This window comes from Asparagus officinalis, chromosome 4 (genome assembly GCF_001876935.1).
Source record: "Asparagus officinalis chromosome 4, Aspof.V1, whole genome shotgun sequence".
NCBI lineage: Eukaryota > Viridiplantae > Streptophyta > Magnoliopsida > Asparagales > Asparagaceae > Asparagus > Asparagus officinalis.
Window position 1 is genome coordinate 11,555,184 of NC_033797.1, and position 23,889 is coordinate 11,579,072.

General features: G+C 39.4%; 2 protein-coding genes across 2 annotated transcripts; both read left to right on the forward strand.

Moving 5' to 3' along the window:
* On the forward strand, window positions 7,357–9,822 carry LOC109838182 (putative disease resistance protein RGA4; the record flags this gene model as incomplete). The annotated part of the gene is made up of 1 exon (XM_020406644.1): window positions 7,357–9,822. A coding segment is annotated over exon 1 (2,466 nt), but the record flags the coding sequence as incomplete, so codon positions are not given.
* Window positions 9,825–10,581, forward strand: LOC109836618. The gene has a single exon (XM_020404577.1). It carries the CDS (start codon window positions 9,885–9,887, stop codon window positions 10,392–10,394), a length of 510 nt encoding a protein of 169 aa, XP_020260166.1. The 5' UTR covers window positions 9,825–9,884; the 3' UTR covers window positions 10,395–10,581.

The window sequence follows — 23,889 nt, forward strand, 5'->3', positions numbered from 1 at the left end:
GATGGTCTAAAGTAGATCAGTTTCAAACTCAGGGTTTGGAAAATTTCCTCGATAATATTACAAACAAATCTTTATTCAAGAATCTGGTCTTTTCTTTCAGAAATACCAATACGAGTAATCAAAGTTTAGCTTCTCTGGAATCATTTTGACCCAATGGTTTGCATGAAATAAAAAAAATGATAATGCTAGTGATCAATCTGAAACTATAGATGTTAGAGCTAAAAGTTTAAATGCCAGGGAGGGAATGCAAGCAAAGGACAGAATTGCAGAGCCTTACGAGTGCTACATTCAATTCCAATTTCAGATAACCGAGGCTGGCATACGTTGGCATACAAACAGAAGGCAGGCTTTGAAGAGTAGGCATCGTGGCGCATTATCTATGACGCCAAAGCACAAATTCCTCTCATACACAATACACTGATATTAGAAAATAAAATTAGCCATTTATCATGTATCAGTGACAGGATAGAGGAGATCACTAGCCATTGCTGAATCTGCACCTTCTTTTTTAGCCTTGGACAGTTTTCTTCACATTTTGAAACCTCAGGTCTAGCACCAAACACCTGCAAGTCATAAGAATCTTCATGTTGATCAGCACTATAACTAGTTGTCCTCATTTTACAATTTTAAGAAAGAAAGCCCTTTGGAGAATGAGAAAAACCAAACAGAAGTGAAGAAAATATAAATCCTGGGTTTGAGAAAACCAAACAGAAGTGAAGAAAATATGAATCCTGGGTTCTTTTTCTAGAGGATATTCCAAAAACAAAAGAAAAACTAATTCCTCTAGAAGTAACGAGAACTTGGCAGGATAGAGTAAAGAAAAATGAAGGAATTTTGGAAAAGGGTCTACGCAAATTGTTTTTCTCAAAGATCGATGTATGGAGTTGAATACTGCAGAAAGAAATGTAAAGCGATAAATGTCAATTATATATACAACTGTGCAATGCATGAAGTATTCATCATATATTCTTCTCTTTGCTCCATAGATTTGCCTCACATTATATGGGATCTCTAGCATTTGTTTCTATACCCTTGTTAAATCCTTCTCGTGTAGCGTAGTTTAACAGAATAAGGACAAATGTTAAAAATAGACTATATTAGAAATTTAATATTCAAAATCGACCCAGTTGCATTTTATTTAGCAATTTCAATCTAGTTTCAGCCACGTCAGTTGAAACTGGGTCGAAATTGCGAAATAAGTTTCACAAATTGCACGAGATTGAGAATCCCGTGTAGTTTAGGATAGAATTAAACTATACGGGATTCTCAATCCCTAATAGTTTAGGGGGCTCATAAACTCCACGGGACGGGGAATCCCGTGGAGCTATTTCCTTTGCTAACTCCATGCTAGTCCCCTGCTCGCGCTCGAATATGCCTACGCCCCACCGGTTATGTCCCTTCCTCAAATAAAATATTGCGCTTTTCCTGGTGCGTTGCGGTGTTTTCTCGATCATCAAGTCCCCGCGTCCAGGGTCGTGAGCCATGCTCACTAGCGCAGCTCATGCGAACTGACGTGGTGGCACGTGTGAAGGAAAGAGGTGCCTTGTTGGGTGAGTTTCAAGGCGGGTGGATGCTAGAAAGAAGGAGGGTGATGCGTATTGACAAGTTTTGATTCGTTTCAAGAATTAGACTCCACGGGATTCCCAATCCCGCGGAGTTTATGAGCCCCCTAAATTACACGGGATCGAGAATCCCGTGTAGTTTAATTCTGTCCTAAACTACACTAAATTCTCAATTTTGTGCAGTTCGTGAAACCTATGTCGTGATTTTGACCCAGTTTCAACTTATGTTCCTGGCGTGGCTGAAACTAGGTTGAAATTGCTAAATAAAACACAACTTGGTCAATTTTGCATATTAAATGTCCAATATGGTCTATTTTGAAAATTTGTCTACTGAACAGAGTTTAGGTGAGCTCATGAAGGGTCACATATTACTTACTATCATCATGCAAATTTGTTAGGTATAACAATGATTAATCAATCATCTTTGCAGAAATTACCAATAAGAATGCCATAAACAAATGAAAATAGGTCGAGATGGTACCTCATCCAAACCAATCCGTAATTTCTGCCCACCGTCGAAATCAAATCAACCGCAAAGAAGCCACAAACTGCATTACGGGAAAATTAAGGGCGACACCTAACCATATATAAAACAAAATTAACAAAGAAAAGGGCTTTACTAAGCAATAATTCTGTTGTCAGCAACAAAAAACCACCACTTTGGCACTGTTTGGCAACCAAAAAAAGTGTCTTATCTAAGAGCTTGTGTCTTATTGACTTGGTCAATAAGCTAGTAGAGCTGTTTGGTGACAAAAAATAGGAGGAGATTATTTTGGAGATTGTGTCTTTTGCAAGTAGCTTTTAGAAAGCTATCTCAAGTAACGTTTGTCTTTGGGAAGGAGCTGTCAATTTTTTTCTTTCGTTTTTGTCCCTAATAATTCTAATTTTATATCAATAATATTACATGACATTTTTAGTCATTTAACAAATTTAAGCTAGTTGTACAAATTCTAATTTTATATCAATAATATTACATGACATTTTTAGTCATTTAACAAATTTAAGCTAGTTGTACAGCTTCTTTTGCCAAACAGCTCTAGTCACATTTTTAGTCATTTAACAAATTTAAGCTAGTTGTACAGCTTCTTTTGCCAAACAGCTCTAGTCAATCAACTAGCTACACAGCTATCAGCTTTCAGCTATAATTTCACAGCTTTCAGCAAGCTTGACAGCTTTCAGCTATAATCTCACAGCTTTCAGCTAGTTTTGCCAAACAGAGCCTTTGTCTCGACATCTCCCTTCGGTCTGCAACTCGTCATCGTTCAAGATGTCCATTATTCTGATGCAGGAACGCCATTGATTTGATACAGAAACAGAAGAATGATTGAGAGGGGGATCAAAATTGAGCGAGAAAAGAGCATCTTTTTATAGTTGGATTGGGGAAATTTTGGTGCCTTCGAAAACACATAATTAATGTGAGGATTACAACTAAAAGTGAAAAACCCTAACCTGATTCGAAAAATCAAAACCCGAAATGTAGTCTTAACTTGGAGCCCCCTTTGTGTATGAATGCTCCAGAAGCACTTATATACCTTTTTTTTGAGCTAAATAGCACTTGTATACTGTATTGCTTTGCCTACTAATTATGCACTTACATGTAACTCCACTTGTATTAAAGTTTTTTTAAAATTGCACTTATATACCCTCACTTATTTTGGCGGCACTTAAATATCGTAAAGTTTTTACAAATGGCACTTAGATACCCCCAACGTTTTTAAAACTAGTTAAGGGGAAAAAACTTAGTCAAGAAAAAAGAGTACATCACATATAAATTAATTCATTTATTCAACTAAGTTAGCATCTTCTGTCACAACAGAATAACAGAATGAATAAAAGCTGGTGTTTCTTCCAACTAAACAAATACTTCAAAAACTAATAAATTAAGCATGACAGGCCAAACAATGAGCTGCTCGATTTTTTTTCACGCTTTGTATGTGTGAAAAAATGCAATGTCTAAACTCTGATTTTAGTATCTCGATGTCTTCAATGATAGTTCCAAAGCTAAACTACATTGCATCCATAGAGTTAGAATTTTAAATATTAAGGCTTTTTCATCAAAACAATCTTTAAATACGCCAAATTGATAAGTAAGTTAACTTAGAAGCCTCATTTTGAAAAGCTGGTATACCCTAGCTCGTATACCCAAGATATTAATATATACATCCATAAGATCTGGATAAAAACAACCTTTTGTGCACCCCTAATTAGAGTCTAAGTGGATCAGGTGGATTTAGATTAGAGCTATTTATTATTCTTGTTGCGCGAGAAATGTTGTAATACAATGTATAGCCAGCTAATTCTTCAAGATTCAGACCATTTTATTTACTCTGGATGTTCACAAGAAATGCAGACCAAATCAGAAGATGGCAAAATAAGCAGCAAATAAATCACGTGGCTGGGCAGTTTCAACCGTGAACCATGTGAACATTAGAAAGCCCACATTATGTGCTCAAGGCTGGCTATCTAGAGCCAATGAGCTAGCATCAATTGAACATTTATTCTTCGAATTACTGAATAGTAAACTTTCACTGAGAGCTTTAGATGTGACAAAGCTCATTATACAGGCAGGAGGAAAAATCAATAAAGAAAATAATTCTGAGAATGTATTTTGTCTAATTGAGATAATAATAGTGGAGATGATACATCAGCTTTGACCTGACAACAATCAACACAATGCTCGTTAAATCTATATTTGTGCCCAACAATGTGTTTGCATAATTTTACTTGACGATACTGAGACCCTCTGTCTTCCTCCTCTCCTTCTACTCTACCCTTAACCGATAATGCAAAGCTCGACTTCGTTTTGCTAAATGATTATGAGTGTTTGATTTTTCGAAGCTTAAACAAGAGCATCAGTTAAATTAGTCTAGGTGTTTCCACAACCTGCAAGAAACTCTCGGAATGCTGAACAAGCGAACTAGTTCAATCGCAAGTAAAAAGTATAGACACGTGCAAGAAACTCAATCTCTGCATAATAACAGTGCTCTAGACATGCAGGAAACAACAAATTAGAAATATCATACAGTTAAAATGCTATATACCGACATTTAAGCTATCTTTGAGTTGATACCTTGGGTGTGTATAGAAGCACTTTCAAACTAGGTTTATGGAAAAGTTCTCCTAGATAGTGATGTGAACAAATTGTCATGCAGGATCCCTATCTTTCTTTGAGTACAAGCATGAGTAATCAAAGTGCAATGTCTCAACAATCAGTTGCTTTCACCAAGGGTTTGTACGAATTTTTTTTTGATAAACAAGTAAAGAATCTGAAACTAAGGACGTTAAAGCTAAACAGTCACATGCCAGGAAAAGAATGCACACAAGAAGATAGAATACACAGACCCAATAAAGCTAAACAGTCACATGCCAGGAAAAGAATGCATACAAGAAGATAGAATACACAAGCCCAATAAGATGACTCCACCAGTGCTACATGAAATTTACTCCAATTTTTCTTTGATTTTAAAACTATCATTTTAAAGCTTCAACTAGTTTCTCAAAGTTCCAATCATCGACGCCCGGCTTATATGAAGAGAAATAACAAGTGACATAAACGTAATTAGTGAATTGATTTCCGGAGTTTCATTGCCATACAATCAGAGGACATGCTTTCAGACTTTGAGGGAATGGTGCGCTCCATATTTGGCCCTTAACACGATTAAACCCTGGGAACTCGTAGTTGATTCATACCAACTACACAGCTCCTCTACATGTATCAATTTTATTTACATTTCATCAAAAGAAAAATAAAATCATATAATATGGTAATATCCCAGTTGTCTATGATGTCAATGTACAAAGTCATTTTCTGATATATAATATACTTAATCAGAAAATAATTAATCAAAATATTTCATTCATCACATTCACTATAAGGATCGATAAAACATAGCTATACAGAATTAGTCAAGACGTCACCCTTTCCAAAAATCATCAAGAGAATATGCTCTCTTAACTTAATTTTGTGTTGGTCATGTTATTAGGCCTTATTTTTTTGACTGAATTCCTTGTTAGAGAAGAATATGCTAGTTTCTAGTTTACAGAGTAAAGAGGGGCCTAATATAGCTAGATTGAGAGAAGTAAGAGTCATGCACCTCCAAACTCCAAGCAGATTGTTACAAAAGCTTAATTCATTGTTGTTGTAAAGCACAGAAGCACCATTTACAGGATATCAAAACTATAGAAAGCAAAACAAAAAGATATTAAAGCAGTTGGGGAAATCAATCACATTCTGTTATTAATGTTTATACATATTTTCTTTCTTGCAACCATGTACCTGATTTAATTGCAAATAGTACCTAAGGTAGAATCGCTCCAGCAACTTGTATTTACCCTTCCGGATATTTACATTCAATATTTTGCAAGGTCCTGATACCCATCCTTCTCTAGGAAATATTGCTCTTCATGTTTGCATCTAACTGCATATCTTCTTTTGCTGCTCTTAATCATTTAATCCTTTGAAATCCATTCTTTTAACAATTTTATGGTAAAGGTTCACATTAACGAACTGTAAACTGCTAAAATTATATGAATCTTGGATTATGTGCTTTGGTATTGATTATTTTCGCAACTGAGCTTTGAGTACTTGTGTTTCTTGCTTGGTTTCTCCTCATTTCAAAACTATGTGATCCCTAAATCATTTAATTCCAGATTTGTCAATTAAACGCGACATGTTTAAGTTGATTCGAATTGTTACACTGTAATCCTTTGTTTTTCCCCAAACATCATGGCAACAATGAAAATGATTGTGGTCAACCTGCTGCTTCTAGGTAAATCAGCAATTCAGCAATGACTAGTTATCTCCTCTATATTCGTAAGTGTGAGGAAATCCGTCAAAAGACACATAAAGAAGCTGCAGATTCAGCAATGACTAGTTATCTCCTCTATATATCCTGCCACTGAAAGTTAAATTATAGGTATATATCATCTGAAAAGAATTTCCAAAAAGATCATAAAATTATGTTAATGTAATCTTTCACTCTCCTTTCTTAATGTAATTTCTTTTTAAAATAAAAGGCCAGGCATGTTAATGCAATTCTAGTTGTACTCTTCTCCCAGTTTTTTAGGTGATTCTTTTCCCAGTGTTTTCTTAATGTGCCAATGATAAGCAGGGTTATCTTTGGCTCCAATCTTAAAAATTCCAACATTTTTCTTGCTATTCCCCTGTAAAAATATATAACTCAGTTTATATTTATAACTACCTTATTCAACTCACTAATTAGAGTTGTCTGATTTTATTTTTAGATCCATGCACAAAACATGGACATTATCAGATACGAATCATTATCATTTGCAACCACATAAAACTGCGAGAAAATGGCATCAAGTGTGTATCATTGTCAAATATGACTTGTAACTCAGCATTATGATTAAAATTATAAAATTGGGAAACATAACGCTATTTAATGTCTAATCCATTAACTCTTTGTCTTCCTCAGTAGAACAAAACTTATACCGCACGCCATCTTCCATCTCAAAGTGTCTTTGGTCATGATTCCTACATCAATACTCTGCTTTGTTAAAACACAAGAATTGAATTCCTTGTGTCTCAGGAACTCAATTCTTGAGATGCAAGGAAAGGTGTTGTACTGATAGACAGGTGAGAAGAGATGCGCACATTCCTCAGAAACAAAGAAACGAATTGAGAGGGTGAATAGGAAGAGTAAAGAATCCATCTCATGGTATGCCTTCATTTATAAGTACCCAATCCTGATTTGTAAAGAGAGCAAGCTTGAAATTTGGTTGTGAACTCTCTGAAATCTCCAATACTTGCTTCTTTCTTGAGGAGATGGCCATGGTGCTGGATGCTTTAGCTGAAACCATAGTCAGTAAGCTGGCTGAGGTTGTTGAGGAGAAGGTGGCAACTGTCCTGGGCGTGAAAGAAGAGATCAAGAGGCTGCAGCGGAGGATGGAGAGCATCAAGCATGTGCTTCATGATGCCGAGAGAAAGCGCATCCAATCGGAATCAGTTGCACGCTGGGTGAGGGAGCTCAAAGATGTTATGTACGATGCCGATGACATAATTGACCTATGCAGGCACGAGGGTGGAAAATTGCTTGATGGCCAACCGTCTACATCATCTGATTCATCAACGGTATGTTGTAGCTGCCCTCGCTTATTCTCTTGCTTTACTAGCATCCGTTCCCGCTGTGAGATTGGTAATAGGATTAAGAAAGTAAATGAGAGATTGGAGGAGATATATAGAGATATATCAGTCCTTAAGTTAGTGAAAAGTGAGCCAGATATACAAGTCACAACAGTCGATCCTCGTCAGACCTCACCCATCATAGATACGTCCGATATCGTGGGGAGGGTCATTGAACGTGATACAAACGATCTGGTGGAGAGGATAGTTAAGCAAGATGAAAGAAAACTTCGAGTCTTTGCTATTACCGGAATGGGCGGAATAGGAAAGACTACTCTGGCTAAGAATATCTTCAATCACCCAAGAGTGAAGTCTGAGTTCTCAACAAAGATATGGGTCTGCATATCACAAAATTACTCAGAGACCTCTTTGCTCAAGGAGATAATAAGTGAAGCAGCAGGAGTTCCTTGTAATTTGCAAACTAGAGCACAACTGGAACCTCGACTGAAGGAAGCAGTTTCAGGAAAGACTTTCATTTTGGTGCTAGATGATGTGTGGCGAGCAGATGTATGGACGCATTTACTACGTAATTCACTACAGAGCGGAGCTGTTGGCAGCCGAGTCCTAGTCACAACTCGAGATACCAATGTTGCTATGCAGATGGGGGCGGCGGAGCACATCCATGCCATGGAAAAATTGCCGGCAGAATCTGGCTGGGAACTGCTCTGCAAGAGTTTATATGCCACCAGAGAGGAGGAGGAAATGCAGAGCCTGAGAGGTGTAGGGGAAAAAATTGTTGGAAAATGCGATGGTCTCCCTCTGGCAATTAAGAGCATCGCCGGTGTTTTAATAACAAAAGGGAGAAATAGGAGGGAATGGGAAAAAGTTTTGGAAAAGGATGCGTGGTCTATGGGCAAGCTGCCTAAAGATGTGAGGGGGGGCTTGTACTTGAGTTATGAAGATCTACCCTCTAACCTGAAGCAATGTTTTCTTTATTGCTCTTTATTCCCTGAGGATTATCGATTTGTTCGTGCTGAGCTCGTGCGGTACTGGGCGGCTGAAGGATTCGCAGAAACGCAAGAGGATTCCTTCTTAGAACCAGCGGACGAGTGTTTTGAGGAGCTAGTTAGAAGGCATCTTATTATTTATGAAGGAGATGGTAGTTATAAAATGCACGATCTCTTGCGATCACTTGCTCAGTTTCTGTCGCGGGATGAAAGTTTTTGTGGAGAAGCACAGGAATTGACTACAGTGCCCGCCACGACGAAACTTCGACGTCTGTCACTTACCGGCGAAGGAGGAGTGTCAGACGAAGAAGGAGGACCAGCACTCACCCCTCAAACTTTACTTTCGCAGAGGAGCTTGAGAACCTTGTTTCTAAGAAGAGGCTCTTACAGTCTTGGGAGCGACGTGTTTTCTGGATTTCCACTTCTCCGGGTCCTGTCACTGAGGAATTCAGGGATTGAGGATATTCCAGATGCTGTGGGAAATCTAATACACCTGAGGCTGTTGGATCTTAGCTGGACAAGAATATCCAGCTTGCCGGAGTCAATCAGGAACCTTACAGATCTCCAGGTTCTGGATCTCGCTGGCTGTGAGTCACTCCGCAGTCTCCCCAAAGGCATTACTCAACTGTGCAATTTAAGAATTATTGAAGCATTGGGGGCTATTAACCTGTCCTTTGTACCATCTGGGATGGGAAGATTAGAGCGGTTAAATCACTTCAACGGCTTTGTTGTGGGAGGGGAGCAAGGCTGCAGCTTGGAAGATTTGAACCCTTTGGGGCAGCTGAGGGCGCTGGAAATACATAACATAAAGGAGGCGGTGGTAGCGCAGAAGGGACGACATGTGCTTGGGAACAAACGTCATCTTAAGGAATTAAGATTGGCCTGCACTAAACCGGGGGAATCCCCACCAGCTGAGTACAGCGAAGGGGAGATCCGCAGAATTCAGGATGTGTTTGAGGAGCTGGCCCCACCGCCATGCCTGGAAGAATTAACAATCGACGATTACTTTGGTCTTCAGTTTCCAAGTTGGATGATGTCACCATCGCTGGGATCTCTTCTTCCCCGTCTCACAAGTTTGGACCTTTATGATTGCGGAAACGTCGTGCAGCTTCCTCCTCTCGGTCTGTTGCCTGAATTGAGAGATCTTACTATTTGGAATGCCAAGAAGTTTATGGGAGCGACTCTACACCGGTGCTCTTTCCAAAGCTTGAGTCTATTTATCTCCAGGGAATGCAAAATTTGCAAGAGTGGTCATTTTGTAGAGAAGAGGAGATTACTGTGTTCCCAAACCTACTGAGGCTGACTGTTGAGGACTGCCCGAGATTGAAATCACTCCCTGGGGGCCTGAAGGGATCTCCCTTGAAGGAGTTGGTCATCGACATCTGTCCAATTCTGGAAAGGATCTCCCATCTTCCTGCACTAAGAGAGTTGAGCATCAGTGGGGAATGCCCTCTATTGAAAGATGTGGAGAAACTGGATTCGTTGGAGAGGCTAACTATATATCCACCGGGGATGGATTTTCTCGCGGAGGGACTGCTGAGGCTGCTGCAAGACCGACAGCTACACCAGGATGATGATTTCACACTTGTATTGCATTCTCAAAGCGATGTTCTTTTCAGTAAGTGCGTTATGGGAGGCGAATACTGGCCGGTCATCCAAAACTTACCCAGAGTCGAAGCCGATTGGGGATATCTAAATCTAAGATACACCAAGGAACCCTATCACTACGAGACCAGTTAAAAGCGCTCTCTTTCTTGGTGTTTATTTCTTAGTAAACTCTTTTACCAGTGTTATTTGGATCATCCAAAGGATGTTGTATGTTCCTAGAATAAGTTGGGTAATACAAATGTCTGGGTTAGCCTTTTCCTTTGAGATTATGTCTTGACTAGGCATTTGCGAAGAGGAGGATTTTCTGTAGCTACTTTTATTCTCTTGATGATTTGTAGAAAAGGTGATGTCTTGACTAATACTGTATAGCTATGTTTTATCAATTCTTATAGTGAATGTGATGCACGGACTATTTACATTAAGTATTTTCTAATTTGGTATATTATATATCAGGAAATGACTTTTCGCTTTGACATCATAGACAATTGTTTCTTTTGACAAAATGTAAATAAACTTGATGCATATAGAAGAGCTGCGTAGTTGGTATGAATCAACTACAAGTTCCCAGGATTTAATGGTGTAAGGGCCAGCATGGGGCGCACCATTTCCTGAAAGTCTCAAAGCCTGACCTCTGATTTTATGGCCATTAAACTCTAGAAAAATCAATTCACTAATTACTTTATTTACGTCACTTGTTATTTCTTTTCATATAAGCCTGCGTAGATGATTGGAACTTTGAGAAACTAGTTGAAGGTTTAAAATGAAAGTTTTAGATCAAAGAAGAATTGGAATAAATTTCATGTAGCACTGGTGGAGTCATCTTATTGGGTCTGTGTATTCAATCTTTTTGCTTGCATTTTTTTCCTGGCATGTGACAGTTTAGCTTTAACATGTTTAGTTTCAGACTATCTACCTGTCTATCCAAAAAAATTCATACAAACCCTTTGGTGAAAGCAACTGATTCTTGAGACATTGCACTTTGATTACTCATGCTCGTATTTCTTAAAGAAACAAGAGATCATGCATGACAATTTGTTCACACCACTATCTTGGAGAACTCTTCCATAAACCTAGTTTGAAAATGCTTCCATACATTACCCAAGGCATCAACTCAAAGATAGTTTAAATGTCGGTATATAGCATTTTAAGTGTATGATATTTCTAATTTGTTGTATCCTGCATATCGATCTAAAGCACTGTTAGTATGCAGAGATTGAGTTTATTGCACGTGTCTATACTTTTTACTTGCGGTTGAACTAATTCGCTTGTTCAGCATTCCGAGAGTTTCTTGCAGGTTGTGGAAACACCTGGACTAATTACCTGCTGCTCTTGTTTCAGCTTTGCAAAATCGAACACTCGTAATCATTTAGCAAAACAAAGGTGAGCTTTGCATTATCGGTTAAGGGTAGAGTAGAAGGAGATGAGGAAGACAGAGGACCTCAGTATCGTCAAGTAAAATTATGCAAACACATTGTTTGGCGCAAATATAGATTTAACGAGCATTGTGTTGACTGTTGCCAGTCAAAGCTGATGTATCATCCACACTCTTATTATCTCAGTTAGACAAAATAAATTCTTAGAATTATTTCTTTGTTGATTTTTCCTCCTGCCTGGATAATGAACTTTGTTACCATCTAAAGCTCTCAGTGAAGGTTTACTATTCAGTAATTCGAAGAGTAAATGTTCAGACCGATGCTCGCCCGTTGGCCCTAGATAGCCGGCCTTGAGCACATAATGTGGGCTTTTTACACGTGCACGTGTGCACGGTTGAAACAGCCCAGCCACTGCTACCTTCTGATTTGGGCCGCATCTCTTGTGAACATCCAGAGTAAATAAATTGTTATGAATTAGCTGACTATACATATTCTACTAGAACAATTCTCGCGCAACAAGAATAATGAACAGCTCCGATCTGAATCCACCTGATCAACTTACACTCTGATTATTAGGGGCGTACAACAGGTTGTCCAAAACTTATGGATGTATACATTAATATCTTGGGATTTTTTTCACCTCATGAGAACCAATGAACCAAATCGACTGAAACTACCATTCTTTTTTCTTTTTTTTTTTAACAGAACCATCTTATAAGTGGGGTTAACTTTCAATCAACCACACGAGGGTAATTTCTGTTAAAATTATATTCTAAATACCAAAAATACCCTCCTCAACCACCCCAACCGCTCGATTGCACCTCCACCCAGGGGCGGAGCTACGACCTTTTGAATGGTGGTTCAAAATATAGGGAAAAAACAAAGCATAGATATAAATAGAGAGAGGATTAGGTTTGGAAAAAATATATGGTCTGCCTGGTTTCGAACCAGGGTCCTCAGGCTACATAAACACTTATCCATTCCATATTTATCCGCTGGACTAAAGGCTCCTTTTGGTTTTAGATCTGATATATATGGTATATAAAGTAGTTTTCAAAATATGAGGTGGTTCAAGTGAACCACTTTGAACAGGCATGGCTCCGCCACTGCCTCCACCTTTCTCCCTTCTTCCTCCTCGTCTATCTTACCTCGATCGTTGTCCTCCTCCGTGCAGACCACGGTTGAGACAAAGAAGAGGAGGACTGGGCTACAAGAGAAAGAAGCGATGGTGGGCGAAAGAGGAGAGAGGAAGGCAGAAGTGAAATAGAGGAGGGAGGAGGAGGAAAGAGATTTGATAGAGGAGGACAGAGCTTAAGAGGATAAACGGAGGAGGAAGGAGGATGGGTGGATGAGGAGAACAGCGAAGATGTAACGGAGAAGCGGTGGAAGTAAGCTAGGCGGATGAGAAAAGAGAAGGGAGAAGAGAGGAGGGTATTGTGGATATTTCAGATAAAGTTTTAAACAAATTTTTTCCTTGAATGGTTGATTGAAAACTAAGCCAAGTGGCTTCTGTATAAAGAAAACTTAGAAGGGGGTTTCCATCAATTTGGCGTATTTAAAGGTGGTTTTGATGAAAAAAGCCTTAAATATCTGAAATTCTAATTCTACGGGTGCAATGTAGTTTAGCTTTGGCTTGTCATGCCTTATTAGTTTCTCAGGTATTTGTTTAGCCGGAAGAAACACCAGCTTTTGTTCATTCTGCTGTAACAAAAGATGCTAAATTTGTTGAACGAATGGATTAATTTATATGTGATGCATGTACTCTTTTTTCTTGACTAGTTTTTTTTCCCCTTTCCTTAACTAGGTTTTAAAAACTTTGTGGCATTTAAGTGCCAATTGTGAAAAACGTTAGGGTATTTAAGTGTTGCCAAAATAAGTGAGGGTTATTTAAGTGCAATTTTAAAAAAAACTTTAGAGTATTTTCTTGTTGCCAAATACATGTGGAGTTATATAAGTGCTAAATTAGGTAGAACAATACAGTATATAAGTGCTATTTAGCTCCAAAAAAATGCTGCTTTTAAATTACCTTTAGACAGGCCATTTTTAAATTACCTTCAAACATGGATACAAGTACCTCTGGAGCATTCATATACGAAGGGGACTCCAAGTTAAGACTACATTTCAAGTTTTGATTTTCGAAGTAAACGGTCTGGACATCCTATGACTAAAAACTTCTCTCCTATTATTTTACTTCTTTCAACTGTTCGATCAAAATTTCAATTTTATCAACTTTAATAGTTTTATAAACTTTTTTCTTTTTCTGAATATAGGACTAAGCTTCATGAAGAATGTGTCCACGTAAGCTTTCGAACTCAGAGCGATGGCGCATGACAAAATGATATAACTGTTGACGATCACGTTGTTTTTGAAATGATATGACAAAGTCTGGAAACGTCTCAGGAATAAGTTCCTCCTGTTGGCCTTCTTGTTTTGATGATGTTTAACAAACAATTTACTTCTAATGTTGTTTGTCTAGTGTTTGTGTTTTTCGTATTTATTCTAGGCAAACAACGAGTTGGAGGTTAGATGGATTGCGCCATAACGATCATATCAAATGGAGGTTGTCAGATATTGTGGAGTGAAGCAACGTAATTCAAAGTTAAAGATTCAAGTTCAAGCTTCATCCGTAAGATTACCAAGTCAAGCTATTGAAGATCAAGATCAAGCTTGGGTAATTTAGTTTTAGGTTTTATATTATGTGTGTTAGTACTTTAAGCTCAATCATATACACACATACACATTTTGGTTTTGTATATATATAGTTATATATATACCTATATGTTTTGGTTTGATAGTTTTCAAGTTTTAATATGAAACAATTGAATACAATTGAAAATACATTTCTTGTTTCATACTTATATGCATATATATGATTTCATCAATATTAATTTTATTTAGTTCAATGAAATCATGTTTTAGTGCATTATATGTGTATTTTGATAAAATACTATATTCATTGTTTATAAACTTCATAACAATAGTTTACATCTTCCATTAAGTCTACAAAATCATTCTGTATTGTTTCAAAACATGGTTTAGCCAAATTGTCAAAATTCATATGTTCTCATTTTCATGTTTGGACTATTTTGCAAAATGATGATATTTCTCATTTGGAAAGTCCTTTTAGAAAACCAGTTTTTGTAGCTTGTGTATTATCATGTCTACAATCATTTCCCAAAGTTTCATAATTTTTGGAATTTATTTGATATTTTTAAACAGTGTTTTAAAGTCAGCAAAACAGTTTTCAAAACCTGTCTTTTTCTGTGTCTGTTCTGAGTCCAGAGACTCAGAATAGTTTTTGTTGGCTCGCGGTCGACCGTATGCAGTCCAGAAACTTTCACGGTCGACCGCCGCGGTCGACCGTCAATTGTCCAGAGCCCTACCTTTGCTATTTAGTTGCTCCACGGTCGACCGCCGCGGTCGACCGTCAATTGTCCAGAGCCCTACCTTTGCTATTTAGTTGCTCGCGGTCGACCGCCGCACTATCTTGTCATTCTCAACGGCTATTTTCTGCAGCCCTTGTTTGGGGCTTTTGGTCTTTTGTTTTGGGTTTATGGCTGAGTTTTTGGGAGGCTATAAAACCCCCCTTGCTCTCATCCTTCATATCCTGTCTATGAAGTTTTAAGCAAGTTTAAAAGAGTTTTTAACAGAGGGTTTTATAGTTTGTTTAGTTTGTTTTTGGGGTTTGCTTTTACAAAGAGGAGCTTGCATCATCTGTTGAGGAGTTCATCTTCAATATCTTCTCTTCCTCTCTTTGTGTTTATAGAGAAGTTTTCTAACTCTTTTCTCTAGCAATATTATTATTCATTTTTATTTTCTTATTATTGCTTGTTTGCTATTTGAGTTAGATTTGATTTTTCTCATTGTTACACACACCCACATTGAGCTTATTGTATTTTTCATACATAGTATATTTGGGTTGGTGAGAGTTGTAACAATTGAGTGTGAGCTTTCATTGTGTTCTTATTCATATTAGAGAACAATCAATTATTATAATTGTGCCTTATTGTGAGAATCACTTTATAATACACTTGTACACCGAGAGAAGTGTGTGGCGAGAGTCGGGGATCGTCCCAAGAGGAGTGGCATCGGTTGACGAACCTAGGGAGAGGTTGTAACCGAGCACTTGAGGGAGACACGTCTAGTTCAACACTTGAGAGGGTGTAGAGTGGGATTACAAGAGTGTGTTAGTTGTAGAGTTTTCGGTAAACTAGAAAACCGTATTGTGTGGTGTAAACGTTATTCGGGTGAACGTAGAAAACCCGGTTGTGATAGTGGATTTCTCCCCGGGAGTGGGGAGCGGAGACGTAGGACGGAAGGTCCGAACTCCGTGATCATTTAATTGTGTTTGAGTGTGCTTTGGCGTTCATTTATATTTGTGCTCATTGCTCATATCGCCTTTTGTCTCATTATCTAGCTTGTCCACTTATTGTTTACTTTTGTTTATGTTACCCTTGTGTTTGCATATCCTTGCATATATCATATAATATATCTCTTTGCTAGGATATATCACCTTATGTATATTGCATATTCTTGCTCATAAGTAATTGGATATCATCTTGCAAGAATAATTTATTAATTAATTTTAATTGGCATAAAATCGGATTAGATTAGCATAAGACCCTAATCACCCCCCACCCCCTCTAGGGTCTAACACCTCCATCATCTGCATTTCCTCCTAATAGCCTGATAATAAGGAATAGAAATCTTAAATAGACCGATCACCCTGACGTGCATCCTGAAGAGCTTGGTGAAGTTGGTACTCATGAGCAGCACCAGTCTGAACAAACATGTGACTGAGAGCTAGTCACTGCTCACGAGATGAAGATGGTCATCCAATGGAGAGCCGAATAGGAATAAGTACAGAACGCATAATATATGTCATGATCTGTTGATCAGTACGGATCCACTGAGAATAAATAATTTGAGAATCATCATGTAGCGGAATCACTAGAAGTGACTTCTGATATAGAGGATGTAGATAATGAAGGTACAATAACAGTTTTGGATGGACAACAAAAAGATCCGTCAATGTAACCCCCACAATGCGAAAGCTCGAAGATTATACTTGATAGTAAGAAACGATGCAGTGTAATTTTCAATATTCGTAAGTTGCACATCAATGGGTGGAAAGGTGTAGAGCCCTTTCTTGTCAATGATTTTTTTTTGATTTTTTGGCTGTTAGTAAAAGATTGGGCCTGAAGTTTGGATAATGGTGTGACACCCATGTTTTCACACTTGGCTGCAGTCTAAGGCGAACCCAGAGATGTCAAACATGCCATGCACCTCCACTGTGCAACAACATATTTCACCAATCACAGTAATATCCTCTAGTAGAATCAAGTAGAAGTGAAGGTACAAAACAGGCAAATAAGAGAAATAAAAATACAATAGACATGATATAGAAAGAAATATCTCATAATGATATCATGTCTCGAATAGAATAAACTGAAATACAACTGATATACATCTGGAGTCTGAAATAACATGACATGTCTCAACATGGATCAACTAGAAATCGTACTAAGGCAACATGACTTAACAATATGAGTACAAACTCAAATGACTGAATGGAAACATAATACTACTGTGGAGTCCATACTAGTAAAAATACGCGATGACGACTATACAAGAACTCCGTCACCCTACGACTCTCTGATGCTCTGAGCCACCTGAAAGTTAAAATAAAATAAATGGGGAAAAAGAACAACAACAAGAGCGTCAGAGCGCTAGCAAGATTACCTCATCCGCCCTCGGGAAGGGCTACTAGATGTAGTGGATGTTCTATCTATTAAACATAGTCTACCTAGACCATTTTCCCGTATCTGATGGTATTAATACTTAGAAATCTACAATACGAGACGTAGTACGTCGAGCGAATATACCGTATATCTCAAATTATAGATAACTAAATGTTAATTCGAACTAAGCAATCGAAATATAACTGGAAAGTAAACATCATAATAGACAATGTATCAAGGCATCTTAATCGTCAAATATCTCAACAATGAGTCGAGGTCACTTTTGGCATCCGCCAAACACTCAGTTAAATCTGTTTGTAATATTATTGTGTCCCTGTGTAAAACAATAGGATAGGAATATCGATTCCTACACAATCTATACGAAAACAAAGACATAGGTTCACTGACCTCAGCGCACGCTCGTGCGGATAACTAAACATAGGTTCATAGATCCCAACACACTATCATGCATATAATAAACATAGGTTCATCGACCCCAGCGTACTATCATGCGGATAATAAACATAGGTCCATCGATCTCTTCGCACACTCGTGCGGATAAACAAGTGTCATAGGTTCATCGACCTCTTCACACGCTCGTGCGGATAAACAAGTGTCATAGGTTCATCGACCTCTTCGCACGTTCGTGCGGATAAACAAGTGTCATAAGTTCATCGACCTCTTCGCACGCTCGTGCGGATAAACAAATATCTGTAGTGGAGTGAAATTCATCACGGTCTCATTTGCGGTGTATTAACCCGCTAACTCAAAAGTGTAATTGTAACAATATTTTATCATAATCCTCTAGGGATACTCACATATGTATTAAGACATATTCATGACTATAAGTGTAACAATCGAGCGGCTCAAACTCCGCGAACATATCTCAAAACAGCGCAAACAAACTCTAGAAAAGAAGAAACTGGGCCAAACTGCCCAGAAAATGGTCGGCGCTATTGTTAGTAAAATGAGCATATCTTTTTTTAGTAAAACTATTTTTAGGAATGGTTTTCTGTTTTAAAATCTAGATTCACACATCTTTCAATTGACACTAGCTTGGTTCAGTTTGGAGTTCAATTTCAATTCCAGATTTCAGTTGAAGTCTACACATGTGCAGCAGTTTTCTCTACAGGACATGTTGTTAGTAAAATGAGTATATTTTTCTCTATACAAACTGTTTTTAGGAATTATTTCCTGTTTTGAAAACTAGATTCACATATCTTTCATTTGATACTAGTTTGGTTAAATTTGGAGTTCATTACTATGCCCAGTTTTCTGTTGACGTCTACACATGTGCAGCAGTTTTCTCTGCAGGACATGTCATTAGTAATTTGAGTATCTACTTTCCTTTATCTACTTCTTTTATTACTAAAGGAGAACAACAAGAAAGTTAAAATGAACAGTAATCTAAGTTTGTGAACAATGAAAAAAATAAAATGAATAACCAACCCACGTTTCACAGGTATGCAACACATCACTATACTCCCACATTCTCCTAGGTGAAGAAATGGCGAGAGAGTGCAGGAAATCAGCAGAAGAATCAGCCAGGCAGACTGGCGGTCGACCGCGAGTTAGCGGCGATCAACCGCAAACGTGTACGAAGGTCACTAGGACTCGGAGCTGAAGGCGGTCGACCGTGGCGGTCGACCGCGAGGACCCTGTAGGCATTTATCTCTCAGGAAATCAGTTCGGTCGACCACTGCGGTCGACCGTGAGTTTAACTGTAAGTTTTTGGTTCTCTGTCGGGGGTGTTCGGTCGACCGTCGCGGTCGACCGTGAAACCTGCGTGGTCGACCGCAACGGTCGACCGCAGATGGATTTTAGGCTGGGCTTTGGTTTTTGACCATGTTCGTTTCTGAGTTGATATATAACCCTAAACCTGATTAGTTAGGGTTAAGCAAGGACGATTTTGAGCAGTCTTACAGAGAAGATTGATGCATCCAATTGTGGAAGCTTTGTGAGAGATCTAGAGCTTTGTTTTAGGGTTTGATCGGTGAGATTTGTAACCCTATTTGTATTCTCTTGATTTCTAATAGTAAGAACTCCCCCCTCCTTGCCCCGTGGATGTAGGCAACTTGCCGAACCACGTAAATAGTTTGTTCTTGCTGTGATTGTGATTTGTTTATTAGTTATGATTTATCTCGAGTAATTGTTCGTGTGGCACAAGAAGCTTCCGTCGCGCACAACAATTGGTATCAGAGCTTCAGGCTTGTTTGAAGGATTTAGTGAAGATTCCTATCTGAAGAGTTAGATTGACAACATGGGAGAAGCAAGCACATTAGGTTCGTCTCTTACAAAGGCGATACAGAGTCTGAGTATCAATAACACGAAGATTGATGTACCGAAGTTCGACGACAAGATCAATTTCTGATTGTGGAGATGTCAAGTGATAGACGTCTTGGATGCACAGAATTTGGAGGAGACTCTTGAGTTACAAGAGAAACCTGCTGATATGGAGGACAATGTTTGGAAGAAGATAAACAGTAGAGCTTGTGGAGTAATTAGGTCATGCTTGATGCCGTATCTTATTTATGATGTTATGAACGAGACGTCGGCGAAGAGAATGTGGGAAACACTCAATGAGAAATATCTTACGAAGAGCATTAAGAATCGACTTCACTTGAAGAAGAGATTTTACCAGTTCAAGATGAAGAGGGGAGTTTCCATCAAAGAGCATGTCAACAATTTCACTAAGCTACTTTCAGATATGGCCAATGTGGACATCATGGTTGAGGATGAAGACAAGTAGATGTTACTTCTGTGTTCGTTGCCCGAGGATGATTATGATACGTTCGTTCTCACTATGATCAATGGAAGAACTACAGTTAGCTATAAGGAGATGGCCTCAGCTTTGGTTAATTATGAGTTGAGAAAGAGTGATGGTGAACCCTCCGAGAAGGCATCGGGAGATGCATTAGTTGTTGGAGGCCGAGATCCAAACCGTCGCCAATTCAACCGCTCAGAGTCAAAGAATAGGAGTGCCTATAAGAGTGTTGGTAGAAATCAATGTCAGTATTGTAAAGAAGAAGGACATTGGAAGATTGACTGCCCAAAGTGGAAGGAAAAAGCCGGGAAGAATAATGGGAAAGTTGCACAAGCTTCAGAAGTAAATGTTGTAAAAGCTATTGGTGAGCATTCAGATTCAGATTCTTCAGGCTATTCATGCCCTACATTACCGTCAGTTTGTTATGCGGATTCCACGGAGTGGATGATGGATTCGGGAGCTACATATCACATTTACCCTAAGAGGGAGTGGTTCTCTAGCTTTGAGGAGCTGGAAAGAGGGGATGTCGTGCTTATGGGTAATGACCACGTATGTCCTATTGGTGGTATTGGTTCAGTCCGGATTAGGATGCATGACGGTGTAGTGAGGGAGTTGAAGGAAGTGAGGTTTGTGCCGCAGTTGACAAAGAATATCATTTCGCTTGGAACTTTGGAGGCAGCTGGATATCGAGTGATCTTAGATGATGCTACAGTGAAGGTCACGAAGGGTTCTATGGTGGTGATGCGAGGTGTCAGGGAAAACAACCTATACTACTTGAAGGACAAGACAGTTACAGGGGGTCTAGTAGCTTCTATCACTATAGAGGAGGACACTACCACTTTATGGCACATGAGACTTGGAGACACAGGTGATAAGTCCCTACAATCATTAGCAAAACAGGGGCTATTAAAAGGTGCTAAGACCTGCAAGATGGAGCTGTGTGAGCATTGTGTACTTGGGAAGAAGACTATTGTGAAGTTTGGCACCGCTGTTCACAACACCCGAGGTACATTGGATTACATTCATACAAATGTTTGGGGTCCTTCCAAGAACACATCTCTTGGAGGGGCTAACTATTTTGTCACTTTCATTGATGACTATTCCAGGAGGAATTAGGTATATCCTATGAAGCATAAACATCAGGTCCTGGATATTTTTGTGGAGTGGAAGAAGAAAGTGGAGCTGCAGACAGGTAGAAAGGTGAAGACTCTACGTCCAGATAACGATGGAGAGTACAAGAGTGATCCGTTTTTGCAATTTTGCCGGGATCACGGTATTAGAAGACACTTCACAGTTCGAGAGATACCGCAACAGAATGGGGTGGCTGAGAGATTGAATCATACCTTGCTGGAGAAGGTGCGATGTATGATAACACAGAGTGGATTGCCTAGATCCTTTTGGGCCGAGGTGTTAGTTTATGCGAGCCATCTCGTGAATAGGTTGTTGTGCACTGCGATAGATGGGAAGACTCCTTTGGAGCATTGGTTTGGTTCGGTGGCTAGTGACTATGAGTTGCTTCGGATATTTGGGTGTCTAGCTTATTACCATGTCAGTGATGGTAAATTAAATCCGAGAGCGAGGAAAACAGTCTTTGTGGGATTTAGAGATGGAGTCAAATGCTTCAAGTTATGGGATCCACATGACAAGAAGATAGTTATTAGCAGAGATGTCACATTTGATGAGGCGTACATGATGAGGCCTGGAGTCCCTCAGCAGGTGGAGGGAGACCAGACAGGAGAGATATCACAGCGGGTGGAGGATGATGTGACTTCACTCACTCCAGAGAGTACTGTATCCATTGAGGCTCCTACAGAGGTGACACTGGGAGGAGATGAGATGACAACCGGACAGATAGAGGATACAGTTGATTATGGGACTCAGGAACAGGGTCATGTTCAAGGGTCCATTGCAGTAGATAGACCGAGGAGAGTAATTCGTCGGCCAGCTAGGTATAATGATGTCATGGTCGCATATGCGTTATCAGTGGAGGTCGTAGATGATATGGTTCCATCCACATTCAGAGAGGCAGAATCTAGCTCTGATTAGATCAGGTGGAGGGAAGCTATGGAGGAGGAGATGCAGTCTCTTCAGAAGAACGTCACTTGGACACTTGCACATCTACCTAAGGGTAAGAGAGCTATAGGTTGCAAGTGGGTATATGCGAAGAAGGAGGGATATTCTATTGGGTACATTAGGTTCAAAGCCAGATTGGTTGCTAAGGGATATACACAGCTTGAGGGCATTGACTACAACGAGGTATTTTCACCCGTTGTGAAGCATTCGTCGATACAGATTTTGTTGGCGTTGGTGGCACAGTTGGATTTGGATTTGGTCCAGATGGATGTGAAGACATCCTTTATGTACGGTGATTTAGATGAGGAGATTTACATGACACAACCCTTGGGTTTCAAAGCTACAGGAAAGGAAGATTTAGTTTGCAAGCTGAAGAAGTCTCTTTATGGTTTGAAGCAATCGCCCAGACAGTGGTATAAGAGATTCGATGGCTTTATGATTGGCCGAGGGTACACGAGGAGCCCATATGACCCATGTGTTTATATGCACAAGCTACAGGATGGTGAGCACATATATTTGCTTTTATATGTTGACGATATGCTTATTGCTTCTAGGAATTCTTCGGCTATTCGAAAGTTGAAAGAGGAGCTGTCATCTGAATTCGAGATGAAGGATCTTGGAGAAGCAAAGAAGATATTAGGTATGGAGATCGAGAGAGACAAGGTGAAAGGGAGTTTGAAGCTTACACAGAAGAGTTACTTGCAGAAGGTGTTGAAGAAATTCAGCTTTGATGGCAATGTAAAAGCTGTTAGCACACCATTGGCTCCACACTTCAAGCTTTCAGCGTTGATGTTGCCTATTTCAGTTGAGGTCCTTGAGGACAGAGATTATATGTCGAAGGTACCATATGCCAGTACAGTAGGTAGCTTGATGTATGCGATGATGTGTACGAGGCTAGATTTATCACAGGCCGTGAGCATAGTATCGAGATACATGTACGACTCCGGGAAGGGTCATTGGGAGGCCGTGAAGCAGATTCTACGGTATGTTCGAGGTACCGTGGATGTTGGTTTAGTATTCCAGAAGGATGAGAAGAATGGGAAGGATTGTATTGGATATGTGGATTCAGATTATGCTGGAGATCTTGACAAGCGCTGGTCTACTTCAGGTTATGCTTTTACATTGACAGGTGCACCTGTATGTTGGCGATGTACATTTCAGTCCATAGTGGCTCTCTCTACTACAGAGGCAGAGTATATGGCGGTGACTGAAGCTGTGAAGGAGGCTTTGTCGTTGCATGGATTATTGGAGGACTTGAGAATCGCATAGGAGACCATTCGGGTATATTGTGATAGCATGTCGGCTACCTATTTGGTGAAGAACCAGGTTTATCATCCGCACACAAAGCACATCGATGTCAGATTCCACTTTGTTCGTGATGTTTTGGATGAAGGAGCCGTCATATTAGAGAAGGTCCACACGAATGATAACCCTGCAGATATGTTGACCAAAGTTGTTTCAGGAGTAAAATTTGGCCATTGCTTGAAGCTTTTGAACATTCTTCAATGTTGAGGCCTTTGGAGGTCATTTGGGTGAACTACGTTCGGCTTGATTCCTTGGGCAAGAGGATATGTAGGCAGTCTTTCAGATGCAGCCGGTTTGATCTGTTTATAAAGATGGGGGGAGATCGCGTTTCAGCTCTAGTTTGGTTCCCGGACTTGTTGAGGGATTATTGG